At 38.8% G+C, this 15,606-nt stretch overlaps 2 protein-coding genes across 2 annotated transcripts; one reads left to right on the top strand and one right to left on the bottom strand.

Moving 5' to 3' along the window:
• Positions 1-2,166: 2,166 nt before the first annotated feature.
• Positions 2,167-9,616, bottom strand: LOC110894103 (DExH-box ATP-dependent RNA helicase DExH12). Its single transcript, XM_022141276.2, has 3 exons — positions 6,872-9,616; positions 6,408-6,797; positions 2,167-5,511 (listed from the first exon to the last, which is right to left on the bottom strand). Exons 1-3 carry the CDS (start codon positions 9,470-9,472, stop codon positions 2,323-2,325), a joined length of 6,180 nt encoding a protein of 2,059 aa, XP_021996968.1. The 5' UTR covers positions 9,473-9,616; the 3' UTR covers positions 2,167-2,322.
• A 3,049-nt stretch (positions 9,617-12,665) lies between these two features.
• On the top strand, positions 12,666-15,205 carry LOC110894102 (guard cell S-type anion channel SLAC1). Its single transcript, XM_022141275.2, has 3 exons — positions 12,666-13,200; positions 13,651-14,456; positions 14,754-15,205. Exons 1-3 carry the CDS (start codon positions 12,691-12,693, stop codon positions 15,079-15,081), a joined length of 1,644 nt encoding a protein of 547 aa, XP_021996967.1. The 5' UTR covers positions 12,666-12,690; the 3' UTR covers positions 15,082-15,205.
• The last annotated feature ends 401 nt before the right edge of the window (positions 15,206-15,606 follow it).

Genomic DNA, 15,606 nt, shown 5'->3' on the forward strand with positions numbered 1-15,606 from the left:
CATGTCATTTGAACCAGATCAAATCAAAGGTATAATGGAAAACAATATAGTGACATTATATCATTTGATTAACTTAAATTTCAGAAGCAACATAAACTATAGTATTTTTTATTCATTTTATATACTTTCGGCCGGATCTATATAAATAACACAATTTGTAACTAAGGTGAACTCCTATGATTTTTTCTATCATGTAGGTTTAACTTTTGAAACATTTTGCAAACTTTGACCCTACTCTTATAAACACAAAGTAAACAAACAAGCCCATTAGGAAATAATGGATAAAATACACTCGTTAATATGAACGGATGAAAGTTAAACCGCTAACTAGTCATTCAGACTAGTTATTTAAAACGATAATTTAAGGTTAGCCCATACCGTTTGTCTAAGTCATCTAAGTCAATTTTATTTTACACATCATATTAGGATTTGCTTGCTTTATCGAGTGGAGTTGATGGTAACTTTAACAAACAAATCATCATCATCATACTCGGTAAATCCTATCAATAGTAAAGCTGAGGTAGGTTATGAGAAGGGTAAAATATAGACAGCCTTTAATAAATAGATTGAACAATTAAAAAAATGTAGCTTTAACCTATCCCTTGTTTTTTTATTGAGATGAGATAGATGACCCTTATTGTATGGACCACATGAATATAATGCCAACAACCAACATGTGCACTTTGATTGTATGATCCATCTTTACCTCCAATTTCAACACTTACATTTTTACATAAATGTTATTGTGTATCATAAACTAATTTTTTTTTTAAAACTTTAAATAAAATATCATATAGTCATCATCGGTGACTTGATTTTTTTTACTTATCAATACGATATAACACATAAAAAAAAGTAGTATCGGTGTCATGTGAGATCAGTGCTAGCTTCATAGATCCATTGTCACATATCTGCTTAGCCATTATATTTGAGTAACTGTTTTTTTATCGTGCATATAATAACTACAACTCTACAATTGTACAAAAAAAAAATGTTCAAGCCAATAAAAAAATCTAAACCAAAACAAGATATCTGGTCCAGTGAGTTGCTCCTGAGTCCAGAGAACCCAATGAGGAGCCCATGCAATGTAGTTAGTTGTGGGCCTTGTGGCATTGCTGTTTAAAAAAGTGGGTGAGAACCCAAAAAGCCCAAAATTAGTAAATAGGCTCAAGTTTACACTTTAGAGTTTATACTCGGTTTCGGAACGAACCATTTCAAATAGGCATGAACAAATGGTATGTATCGGATACTAGTTCGGAACTGGTACCGGTACTGAATTTCCCGACCCGACTCAATTTTCGGTATTGATTCGGTACCGACATTTAGCGTTTTTGGTACCGGTTCGGTACCAGTACCGAACCGTACCGTATCGGGTATTTTCGGTACCGGTACCTGTTTTTTGAATTTTTGGTACCGGTATTTCTAATACCCATACCAGTTAGTACTGAGCTCATCCCTAAATTTAACTTGGTGTGGGTTTTTGTTTATAATAGTTCTATTGTATTTTGGTATGGTTTTGACATGCTAAATAGTTCCAACTAAGACTAATAAAAAGTGATACCTCCTTCTAAAGGTAGTTTGTGAGTTTTTTTTTAACGACTAACAAAAGCCCGATCATCAGGGTAAACTTAATGGCAAAAGATCACCTATGCCTGCGAACGCAAACGGCGCTAGTGACCCAGCCCGCCATCATTCAAGAGGAAACCCACCACCCGAAAACCCATTGTGGTAAAACCTCTTGCTCAATCTAGAGCACTTTTGCTTCAGGCGAGACTCGAACCTATCACCTCCACTTTGAAAGGTTATGGGGCTACCAATGCACCAGCATATCATGGGGCTACCAATGCACCTCAAACCCATTGACACATTATGTGGGTTGTGCCTGATTGGTGTTTCCTGAGTTGACGCTAATAGATCCAGTAAAAGGTTCATATTAAAGCTCAAGTTGCTACGATTTAGCTCAAGAAATATATATCAAGATAAGATAAAAACCCGTTTTGACCATATACCCAACCGGCCAATCCACCTTTGGCGATCATATTAAATCTCAACTGCTCAAGTTGCTAACATATAATGTTGGTACAGGCCACGTTCGGGTTCACTCCAAACTACTTTTTGTTCATTCAAAACAAAAACCCAGTGTGTTATTAGTTATTACAATTACAGTGGCATCAAAATCATTCAACTATTCAAAGTTGGTTGCAAAAACTGCATAAACAAAAAAAGAAGACAAATTGTAAGATAAACTAGTGTTCGACTTCCAAAAACGTTGAGCCGCCCATAAATACATACTACTTGCAAATCATTCTCTTCGCTGTCATCCTAAGGGGCTGCCGGTTTAACATCGACAGCGAAGCTATACTCCTGGTCACATCCCACGTAAGAATCACACATCAAATACAGGGTCAACCTTTTCTCCCCCGGTTCACTTGGAGCAGTTATATTATCAAGTTCCACCCTTGACTTCCTCTGCAAGTAAACTCTCCTGTTCGCAAGCACCTCATTACTTTCGGTATCCCCAACAACAACCCACCATCCCTCTTCTTTCGCTTTTGGGTATCTCGGGGCATCCACTAGCCCCACATCGGTCGTACCCTCAAGATCCCGTTCAAGTGTCACCACTAGAGTAAAATCCTCCCCAGCCTTAACATTATCACTATCCAACACTTGATATGACAGTTCAATATCGGGATAACGGTTGCAAAACTTTGCGATATCCATCAAGTGAGTATCCGACATCTGTAATAACTCCCGCCTTTCGTCATCTTCCATTTCAACCAAATCAAAAACCGTCTCGACAGTTCTCCCTGGGTTTTCTTGACACCGTTTGGCTAATTCTTTAGTGAAATGAGGCAGCTGCAACAGAACCGAATCCCGTTCCCACATTCCTTGTGTCAACATTTGGCTAACTTCCATTGCAAGAAGAGCTAAATTAAGCCACCCGTTGCTTGCGATAACATCAACCATAGCCTGCAGCAACCTACCAGCAGATAAAACCACTTCTCGCTGGTCAGAGCCGAGATTTCCACCTACCAACTGCCTTGAAAAATGAGCTTGCAGCAGCACGTAAGCCTTGACATGTGGGTCCCCATATTTCACGTTTTCAAACGAAAACCGTTGATGGTTGATTAACCTACGGATCAATACCTCTTCACCGGGTCGAACCGGGAGCGTCTCATACTCAGATGCTGCAGCTAAAATCTCCAAAAGACCCTTCAACTTTGTCTTACTGGAAATCAAAGAACTAAACCGTTCGATTGTTGTGTAACTAATGTAATAATATGAAGCAATCAAACCAAGATTAAGAGGCGAAAGGTAAAAATCATCATTGATTAAAACACATTTACTCGATTCCAAATCATTCAACGTGTTCTCCACAAGCTCCGATAGATGTTCCTGTATATGCCTTTGACTTGCACCTTGCAGATTGTAGTAGTTCGGGTTATGGGTGAGTCTACGGTACATAAACGTCCACGTCAGATAATCAACAGCGTCTTGTTTGTTTGCAACCACTTTAACAACCACCTCAGCATTCAAATTATCATGTAGGTGATGCTGCAAATGACTTTCAACTGGAAACGGTTCAAACAAAAACTTTTTGTAGTATTTTTCGCGCGGGCCATGACAAAAAATAACACACTTCCCACAATTATCGACAAGTGGCCGGCTTGTGTGGCCCATCATTTGAAGAAGATCGGTGATCGGGTAGTCAGTGTGGGCCGTTTCCCGACAATCGTAATACTGTGTGCCCATAACAACCACTAAGTGTGCCCGAAGCGAGACCCCCCAACACATAGCACCACTAATTACACATACTTGAATGCAACCAGTTTCAAACAGTGTCTTAACTATTTCTTGGTCAGTGGGAGCGACACCCTCATGTAGATACCCCACCCCATATTTCAAAGTCTCCTTCAACACGGGTTCCTGGATTCGATCAATAAACGGGCCCAACTCGTTTTCAGATTGAAGTAAGAACAAATGCTTATTATCTATCTTCTCGCCCTGATAATTACTTTCGGCAATCGAGTATGTCATCAGATCGACAGCTGTCAGGCGGGTGTGTTTCCTTGTAGGAACAAACACAATGGCGGGGTTTTTATTATTAGCATGTCGTACAATAGTAGTGTAAGTCTGTTTGCTCATTGCTTGCATCCGAGTTTCGAAATTAGCTATATCTGTGCCTTGAATATGAATCTCGAGAGGATTGGGCCGAACACCCGGCGAGAAATTGAAAATACCGTGTGACGTTGCACCCATCCATTCACCCAAATCTTTAGCATTTGCAACTGAAGTCGATAACGCCACTATCCGTATATTATGACCCTGGCTTGCAATGTACCTCATCCTGGATACAATAACCTCCAAAACAGGACCATTTTGCCCCCCAACAAGATGCAACTGATCAACAATAAAAAGACTTACTTGTCGAACATGTTTGTGTTGTTTCCAACGACGCGATAACGCATCCCACTTATCCGGAGTGCTGATTATCACCTGCCCTTTTTCAAGTAACTTCAAATCAGTCGTGGTTTCCCCGGTCAACTCACAAACTCTCAACCCGAGCCCGTCCCCAAATTTCTTTTTCCATTCGTTAGATCTCTTCTTAGCAAGTGCTTCAACAGGGGCAATATAAACGGCACGCATGACGTTATCGGGCCCTTTCTGATGATTTCGTAAAACAGAAAATTCAGCACATATAGTTTTCCCACTTCCAGCCGGTGCAGCAATCAACGCATCGTCATCAGTATTGTACAACACTGTGAAAACTTGAGTTTGAACAGGATTGAAGTGTGTGAATTCTGGATAAAGGGCTTCATATAACGGGTTTCTCAATGCGGTTACAGGAAGTGGCTGCAAGTCTAGTAATTCGGTTGGTGGTGGGTACTTTTCAGGTAAGATTAAGTGAGAGAATGAAACAGGTAAAACCGATGTTGACCCGAGCCATTTGTCTGAGACAGCCTTAATAAAGTACTGAGGTGGCAAAGGTTCGTATATCGGTAGAGTGAAGTTTAAAGTGTGGTCTTCATCGATATACTGTTTTTTCAGCAGGAAATACTCGCTATGAAGAATTGCATCCCTGTCATTATCTTCTACAATCACCCAAAACGGTTCAACATAGCCATGAATACCGTCTTCCCACTGAAAATCTGGAGTGATAGTGAGTTCAACTCTTAAGATGCTTCGGGTGATTGGTTGAACATGTGCTGCTAGGATAAGTTTTGGGAATCGGTGAATGCATTTGTGAAGGTCTCGTCCTAATGTTCGAGCATGAACGAGCTCTCCTAGCTCCTGTGATGACAGATCATAATATCTTTCCCATGCTAAATCTTTTTTCTCCAGTTTCATTAATACATCGTTTTTAATCCAGTGAAATTGGCGTAGAGGCGTTTGTACACTCCAGATCCTCTTACTTACCATTTTGCACATGTTTAAGGCTTTCTCGGCTAACTCGGCCCAACCTCTTTTCAATACAATCTCAAAAAGAGCGCGCATCAGCCGTCCCGCACTCTGCAAAACCAAAAACAAGATTTAATCAACAAAATATATAAGATTAGTTTCATATATACCTTTACAAACTTGAAAAATTTCATATATATTCAACCAAAACCAAAACCAAAATTCTCATATATGCCCTTACAAAATAAGAGAAAGTATAATGTACAAAACGCCTTAACGTACGTTAACGTACGTGACAAAATGACGCACGTACATATGAAAATCACGCACGTTATGAACTTTAAATACCTAATCACGCATGCAGGATTTTTTGTACATAATCACGCATAGGGTATGTAATCACGCATAGGTATATGTAATCACGCACGTTTAAATAATCACGCAGGGGACTGATTAATCACGCATGGACCTGATCTGACGGTTACTATACTCGCGTACGTGAAGTATGATAAGGCTTTTTGTATGTTAACCTTTCTCTACAAAATAATTGAAATATTATATATATACCCAATTTATTAAATACAATCTAATAAAGAATCATTTTACCCTTATTTTTTTTAACTTCTAAGTTTTCATATATGCTCATCTTTTAACTTCAGATTTTTATATAACACGTGTTAAGCTTAAATTTATTTTTACCCATTTTTTGTTTTTATTTTTTCCCATAAACAATAGTATTCTCCATATATAATATTTAAGCTAAATAAATTAAGCTAAAAATGAGTAAATAGAATATCTGAAATTAAAGGTCTTATAAGAGATTTCAAATTTTTAGAAAAATAAGGGTAAAATTGTCTTTTATTGAATTGTTTTTAAGGAATTGGGTATATATGATATTTTAACTACTTTGTAAGGGTATATATGATATTTATAATTTTGCATGGGTATATATGATAATATACGAGCATACATGGTAAGTATATGAAGACCATAAGTATAAAACCAACCTGAGTTATGAAGACCATGTCAGAAGTCAAAGAGTGTCCTTCAAGCTTCAGCTGAGAAATATATGCTTGAAGTAACACATTGATCTTTGCACTGGGTTCTTCTAAGCTTTCAACGATGGGAATAGGAACACGATCCGAAAGCTTTACAAGTTCCATTTTTTCATCCCGTCTTACTGTCACGTATTTGAACTCCTCACTCAGTGAAAACAATCTGTATAGCTCAATATCACTCATAGCAGGCTTCAAATGCTCATTGTACGTGGCAACCGTTCCGTGAGTTATGTAATAGTAACTTGCAATTCGACCCAAATCAGTCGCTTGAAAATAACCGCTTTTTCTATCGTACTTCACCAGGTTGTTTTTGTCAAGTATTGTGGCTGCAGAATGAACCTGCAAGAAAAGGTAATCTAATTCAGAAAAAAAAAAAAAAAACATATTTAGGCACAATTGAAAACTAAATTTACCAGATCAGCTCTTCTAGCTTCAAGTAACCGATCCGTCTTCAAAGCATCAGGAGATAAACCATAAAGTGTAGGGTTCCGCACCATACGTATGTACAAATACGTGTAACTAAGCCAATTGACGGCTTCTTTTGCATTTTGAACAGTTCCTAGAACAATTTCTGCATTCAGTTGATCAGCCAGCTTGGAAACAAATTGACTTTCGATTGGAAGCTGTTGATTTATTAGCGAAAGATAATACTGCAGCTCGCTATGTCCGGTTATAATAATTCCTTCACCACAGGTATCATATTGCGGTCGCCCTGCACGACCCAACATCTGCATAACATCCAGCGGGCTAAGCTCGGTCCATGCTCCTTTTTCCGGATTATAAATCTGTGTTCCTTTGATAATCACAGTGTGGGCCGGCAAGTTCACACCCCATGCCAGAGTGGCAGTTGAAACCAGTACTTGAATGTGTCCATTAGCAAATAACAACTCAACCAATTCACGGTCAGCCCTAGTCATTCCTGCATTATGAATCGCTAAACCATAAGGCAAAAGATCCTTAAGATCATTGTTTTTCACAAGCGCGGTATGTTCACGAAGAATCTCACGGCTTGCACTATCGTCTTTCAAAAAGATCCCTAACGTGTTGTTAGCAAGAGCAGTGTCTCTTATAGCACGTGCAGTCTTTGTTGTTTCGTTCCTTGAATGCACAAATATAAGCACCTGATGCTTTCCCGCCACACTGATTACCTTTTCATAACAAATATCATTCATCAATTGAAACCTCTGCAAGGGCTTCTTTACGGTGATTCCAATATACTGCTGAGCAAGCGGGCATGGTCTGTAACTATTGTCAAAATAAAAGAGACCTTTCTTTAAGTCAACTCGCAAAAACAACGCCACGTCATCATAGTTCGGAAGGGTGGCAGATAGCCCAACCAACCGAATATGTTCCTTTGTTGTCTCAATTTGTCTAACGGTCCTTGCAACAATACTTTCAAGTACAGGCCCTCGGTTATCATGCAAGAGATGTATTTCATCAATAACTATAAGCTTTACGAGTCGTGTATAAGTAACGTCTCCTGATTTTCTAGTTATAATATCCCACTTCTCAGGAGTCGTGACGATGATTTGCGTTTCGTCGATCTGTTGTCTGGTCAAAGTCTGGTCGCCACTCAACTCCATCACCGTGACACCATAGCGCTTCAAACGGTTAGACAAATTCCCTACCACTTCAGCCACCAGAGCTTTCATTGGTGCCACATAGACTATCTTGTAATCACTGTGGTTAAACGAACCATCTTCATTCATATGCAAACCGATCTGTTGAAGAATGGTGAGCATAGCAACATTGGTCTTCCCGGCTCCAGTGGGCGCACACAGTAATATATTGTCGGATTTGAATAACGCAGTCTCGTAAACTTTACTCTGAACCCTGTTTAATGCAGTCATTCCCTCGAAAGCCATTTGCGCCCAATTTGGCATCGCTGAAATATTTACAAGCTTTTCATCAGAAGCAAGCGGTTTGCGCTTCAATGCTGGTACGTGAAATTCTTCGTATCCTTTACCGTTGGTCCTATATGACCCTGAAGGAAGCTCACACTTTTTATTCGCCATTAAAAGACCACCTTGGTGAAACGAAATGCTCTCGAGATCAACCAACTCTCGTTGACTGTTTAACCAAGCGTTTTCAGCATCACGATCAACAAGTTCCCTTTGATCTCGGTCTTCCTTCAACCGTCTTTTAATTGCAGTCGCTCTTGTGCCATGCAACTGTTCCAACAATGCAACCAAATCAGGCCCTAGATCCCTCATCCTTTCTTCAATCTGTTTCCTCTGTTCTTGATCTTCGGCTCTAGCTAACCGCGTACACCACACAATCTTCACACGGTTCCTTAAAAGGTACTTCACAAGACTAAACTTATCAAACTCGAGACACACCAGTAACTTAGTTTCAACTTCAAGGTCATCATCATTAACTTCTTCGAGAATCTTTAACACCTCTTCCGCAAGCTTCTGGCTCTCTTGCGGATCAATCCGCCGTTCATAAGCCTCGGAAATCTTCCTCTGAAGCCAATACGCATCGATGTCCTGTACATCAAGCCACCACATTCCCTCGTTAACTTCTTCTGAAACTCCATCATCCATTCGCATAACCGCATTCCCATCATATTCTTCTTCTTCTTCTTGCATAACATCAACTTCACTCTCTTCATCATCATCATTATCATCAAACTCAACCGATACACCAACATTGACGACATCTTCAGCGTCACCATCTGCATTGTCGAAATCCGTTATAACCGTCGCAACAGAAACCAACTGATGGAAAACCGCATTCGAGATGGGATTCAACAGCTTCTCAATATCTTTCTTCTTCTTGTTGTTGTCGTGATTCTTATTATGGTTAAGAAGAGCTAGAATCTCATGTGCAGCAGCAGTAACAATACTCATAGGTTGACCACCTAACTGTTGCTGGATGATACTAAGCATTGTTTCATATGCAGCTTCAGTTTCCTTTGTTTTCGGCTGGTAAACACCTAATTCTTCTTCGGTTATTGTAAGAACACTCTCTTCTTCAACACGACGTCGTTTTCTATGGTTGATATTCGCCATCTTAATCAACTACAAAATCAATCGAAACAGAAAAAAATCAATCGAAACAGAAAAATCAATCGAAATAAAAAACAGAATTCAAAGAGGTTTTTGGTATAATAAACCCTATAAATCAACAAACTGTGTGTGGAATTTAGGGTTTGATTATGTTTAACGGAAGTGCGTTTGATAAAAGGTGTGTGTATATATATGCGACTCTACCGAACTGCCTTGCTCGATACTCATATACGTAATAACCGTCGATTTTGCCTTGCTCAACACGCAACCATGGGATGAAAAGTACGGCTGATGATAAACATAAAACATTATTCTGAATTTTGAAAAATATATAAAGAAAAAAAATGTTGTAGGTAATTTTGTAAAATAACTTTAACATATAAAATGTACAAACCAAACTGAAAGTTTTTCTGAAAAAATGCAGTGACATTTTTGTAATTATTTTACTCATAGAAGAACTTTCAAAATTACTCTACAAATAATCTTATAGGGTAATTTGTAAAATAATCTTGTAGGGTAATTTCGATCTTTTAGAGTAATTTTATAGAGTATCGTAATTACTCTACAAATGATCTTGTAAGATAATTTTGATCTTGTATGGTAATTAAGAGTATTTGTACGCAAACTTAACTCAAGATAATTTGGATCTTCTATGATAATTACGAAAAATGTTACCGCGTTTTTTTTTTTTTTTACTTTTTCATGCATTTCGTACGTTTTATACATTAAGAGTATTTGTACGCAAACTTAACTCAAGATATTCTCCCCTCACAAAAACACTATTCATTTTTCTTTTCTTTTAATTCTTTGCTTTTTATCTTATATACTTTTAACTCTTTTCGTCTTTTACATAGCCTCGAAGTTTTTATCTTTTACACTTTTAACCATATAGTTTTTATTTTTTACATATTTGTCACATAACAATTTCTATTTTTAACCCCAACACATGTTCATTTTCAACTATGGTGCCCTTGTACTTTACATCTGTTATAAAATTACATGCTGCAACGCGCGCATGTGGTTCAATGTTTTTATGTTTATTTTGTTACGGTTTAACGGCTCTTTTGAAACTTGTGGGTCCTAAGCCGACTTAGTTCTTTTGTATTTTTTTCTTTTTTGGCCTAATTTTTGCGAGTTACCATGCCATAGCGTGCGTGATTTATCATTTTTATGTTTACTTTTTGTTCGGCTTAACGATTCTGCTGCAAAGCGTGAGTCATCGATACTAGTTTAAAATATTACACATACATAATTAAAATATTATATAAACCTAATTAAAACATTACTTAAACCTAATTAAACATAATAAGTCATAGTTAAACACTCATAAACCCTAATTACTTTGGGCCCAATAACCTAGGAAGGACACAGGAGATGACACGTCATGATCGCTATCACGACCATCCAATCGATAACGACGCCCGGGATGAATTGTGAATTGAGAAGTACAAGTGTGAGTTAATAAACGAACTAAATTTATAGGCATCGGAAAAAATAGCCGCTTGAAAGAAACCGTTGGAAAAGAAGCCATTTAAAAAATTAAATATTATTTTATCATTTATTTTTTAATATTTTTTGTTTTAGTTTATTATAAATTTTTTAATTAAAAATAATAAATAAATAATATGGCGTGCTAATGTGGTAGAGAGGCTTGAGTTCTCCAATTTTTTTTGAACGGTCAACAGAATCAATTCTGAGCACTCTTGGGGCACCCACTGGACCAAACGGAGTACTCCGAGAGTAACCCGAGTCCACCACCAATTTCGGGGAAAATCCGGTAACCCACCCGCCCATAGGCACGATGGTGAAATTACCAGAAAAAAAACCTGTTTGGCTCAAGGATCGAACCCAGGTTTCCGTAGGTTTCTTAACATTGCCTACCAGTGCCTCACTCTGCACCAAGTGGGAGTTGAACCTGCATCTCTCAAGAGAAATGCGAACTTTACATCACTTGATCTAGAGATCATGGGCGCTTGGGTTCTCCAATGGAGACCCAGGTTCAATCTCCACTTGTGTCACTTTGGTGGATTAAGCAATGGTGGCTCAAGGATCGAACCCAAGCCTCCTTGCAGAGGTGCCAGGTTCTATCCTGAGCCCACCCGAGTTTTCATCCCACCGTGTGTTACGCCAGAGAATGTTCAGCTCTTGTTGTGGCACAACGTCTGTTAAGTGGCAGTCGGCGGTATGGTTTCCCGGGGGAACACCCAAGCCAATCTCTGAAGGCAACGTGGGCTTGGTGTCAAGTAACAGTTAGCGGTATGGTTTTCCGGGGAAACACTCAAACCAAACTCTGAAACCAGTGTGGGTTTAGTTAAGATAACATAGTCTGGCCGGAATCGACTAACGAGCCTCTCCAATTTAAAAAGTGCAGGAGCCTAAAAGTCACCGTTAATAAGGGTGTAAGGGTGGTCATCACTCATCACCCATCAGTCATCAGTCATTCACAACTTTCAATCAAGTTCCGTCATGTCATCAACTATTATTCCATCATTAATGATGGATTTTAGTGGAAATACTCATCAGTCACTACACTTAACAAATTTCCCTCACAACCCACCAATTTCCCTCAAACAATCAAAACCATCACGCGTCAAAAATACCACGCGTTGAAAGATTGACGCACGCGTTGTAGATGTTGGTGACGATGGTGTTTTGTGGACAATCACGCGTGATATTTAAGTCATCACTGACCACCCTGGTTTGCCTAAAAAGTGAGAACGCACATACAACTAGTAAAAATAAAAGGATATATCACGTGAATAATAAGCAAGAGAGAGTTCCTTTTTCAGTTTTTCTTCTGAATTTTCCTATCTTCTTGACCACGTACTCAATTTTTCACTCGCTCGATGTGCTCTCTATCACCCACCGGTTTCGACCAATTTTCCCGGTTGCCCAAAACCTACACGTAAATGATAAAACAGTCAGTGTGTTATAAAAACTATTTGCTTTTTATTTTCAGAACTTTGTACATGCATGATCATTTTGACAACTAAAAGTGAAAAAAGAAAAGTTGAGTTGGAACAAAAAGCAAATTGCTTATCTTCTCTCACGAGATATCCCTTCCAATCTTTTACACAATGCAAACATAGACCACAAGATTAATCAGTAATCACCATTATCTCGTGATCTCCCACAAAAGTCACATGCATGTGATTACATTGTTACAATATATAACTTAACAAACTAAATCAAATAAAAGAGTACAAAAACCACCAGTTAATATGGTTAAGGAGCGAAATATACAAAACCATTTTGTTGACATCCATGAAGCAGTTCCTGAAGAAGAGGAAGAAGAAGAAGAACACGAGGTGGAAAAGAAACAACAAGCTAATCATCACAACTACAAAATGTCACGCCCACATGTGACGAATTTTCGACAAGGCAAAAGAAATGCTAGTTTCAGCAGGCAGGTCTCATTAGAAACCGGCGTCTCAAAGCTTAACAAAGCACAAAATAATGAGATCAAAACGCTTCCAAGAAGCGGCAATAGTTTTGGTGGTTTTTCTTCGTCTCACGGGGTGGAGATAAATGGCAAGAAAGGTGATTTTAATATGTTTAGAACCAAATCCACACTTGGAAAACAAAACTCTTTCATGTTGCCATTGAGAAAAGAAAGTGGGGTTGATAAGGGTGAGGAAGGTGTTGGGCTTCTTGATGAATCTGTTAATAAGAGTGTTCCTGCTGGTAGGTATTTTGCTGCTCTTACCGGACCGGAGCTTGATCAAGTCAAGGTACGTACCAGTTGTTTACTCGCTATTCAGTTAGTTTACGTTTCGACGTAAATTTTCTTTGGAAATATGTCAGGTCAAATATAATAAGTTCCATGCTTATTTTTATGTACGTTTTTAATTTGTCCACTTGTCCACATTTTGACGTAAATTACAATTAGCAAGTTGTGTGAATAGTGTTTTCATCCTATTGGCATTTTTGTTTCTTTATTGAGTTTTTTTCGTGGACTTTATTATTTTTATTTATTTTACTTTTCTTTATGTTTAATGTTTTAGTTTTACATTTCTTTTTCATTAAAGTTATATTCCAATTAATTTAAGATCAGGCCATCCTGCTGTCCAATTTAAATTTATTTTTATGGTTGTCAGTCGATGTAAAACATGTGCCGATATTCTTTTGAGCATATTTCTTTGGGTTGTTATACTGAACCAAAATAGATATCGACTTTGTAGGATACTGAAGACATTCTTCTACCTAAAGACGAAACATGGCCGTTTCTTCTTCGGTTCCCGATTGGTTGTTTCGGGATGTGCCTTGGGTTGAGCAGCCAAGCAATACTATGGCACAATCTGGCCATTAGTCCAGCCACCAAGTTCTTACACATCCCACCTTACATCAACCTTGTTCTTTGGATCTTAGCACTAATGGTACTAGTGTGTGTCACCATTACTTACCTACTGAAATGCATCTTCTATTTCGAGGCAATCCGAAGAGAATACTTCCACCCTGTGCGAATCAACTTCTTTTTCGCACCATGGGTGGTATGCATGTTCTTGGTCATAGGGGCTCCGCCTATGCTAGCCGAAAAGCCTCTTCACCCAGCGCTATGGTGCGCTTTCATGACTCCGTATTTCCTTCTGGAACTGAAAATCTATGGGCAGTGGTTATCTGGAGGGAAGAGAAGGCTTTCCAAAGTGGCTAACCCCTCTTCTCACTTGTCAATTGTGGGGAACTTTGTTGGGGCGCTTTTGGCTGCGAAAGTTGGATGGAAGGAAGCGGGGAAGTTTCTTTGGGCGGTTGGGTTTGCGCATTATCTTGTGTTGTTTGTGACTTTGTATCAGAGACTGCCGACTAGTGTAGCGTTGCCTAAAGAGCTACACCCTGTTTATTCAATGTTTATTGCTGCTCCGTCTTCTGCTAGTCTCGCTTGGGAGGCTATCTATGGCGAATTTGATGGCTCTGCAAGGACTTGCTACTTCATTGCACTCTTCCTCTATATATTACTTGTTGTGCGCCTCAATTTCTTCATAGGATTCAAGTAAGTAATTGATACTAGTGTTTTCAGGACCAGATCAGACGTCGAACCAGTCTCCTTACCAGTCCATTGGTCGGGCTGGATGTAAGAACCGGGTGATGTCATAATTATTATATAAATAAATACGGTAAAATTGAAAATTTTTAATCAAAATCTGGTTCAACCCCCTGGTTTCCGGTCCCACAGTCGGTTCTTGGTCCAACCTACCAGTTTGACACAAAACGGGTATAATAAGGTGAACTAGACCTCCCCTGATGATTCGTTCAACTAACTAACCAACTAACTAACTAACTAATGCAGGTTCTCAGTCGCATGGTGGTCTTACACCTTCTCAATGACTACGATTTCAGTAACAGCAATCAAGTATGCAGAATATAGGCCGGGGGTTATAAGCAAGGGCATCGCGCTGACTCTGTCATTCCTCTCGTCAACCATGGTGTTTGTGTTATTCGTGTCTACCCTGCTCCACGCCTTTGTATGGCAGACGCTGTTCCCTAACGATCTGGCTATCGCAATCACTACCATAAGACACACGAGAGGGAAAAAGCCTATGAATCTCAAGCGTTGGGCAAAACAATCGTTGGTGTCTATTAGAAAGAGCGATAAGCAGGCACCGGAGAATCAGTAGTTCAAATTTACCAACATATATATTACAAGCAACTAAGAGCATTATTTGTGAGGTTGAAACTGATAATAATCAAAACTCATCATTGTGAAATATTTGATACCCATAAGTTAGAGATTTTCTAGTATATATACTTAGTTAATTATAGATAGAATTCACAAAACAAGCCAAACTTTGTCGAGATTTCTCAAATTATAAAATCATTTAGTAACGAAATTATTTAATATTTTTAAATGAAATGGGTCGACAATGATCTTCATATGTTTTGTTAAATGAATAATTAGTATTAAGCCCATGTGTTACGGTGGAGTCGTAAAACCGTGTCAAATAGCACCAGTGACACACCACCGCCACAGACAACCAACAACGGAAAATTAGATGTAAAAACTTAAACCACACACTAATGGTATTTTCGTGTTACTAAGGGGACCCGGGGTGGACAAATTTTTGTCCGTGATGTATTAATTCAACGCGTGGAAGTTTCAAAGTGGTTTGGCGTGATAAAATTCACGCGTGATGGAAGGAAGA

Source organism: Helianthus annuus, chromosome 12 (assembly GCF_002127325.2).
Source record: "Helianthus annuus cultivar XRQ/B chromosome 12, HanXRQr2.0-SUNRISE, whole genome shotgun sequence".
Classification (NCBI taxonomy): Eukaryota; Viridiplantae; Streptophyta; class Magnoliopsida; order Asterales; family Asteraceae; genus Helianthus; species Helianthus annuus.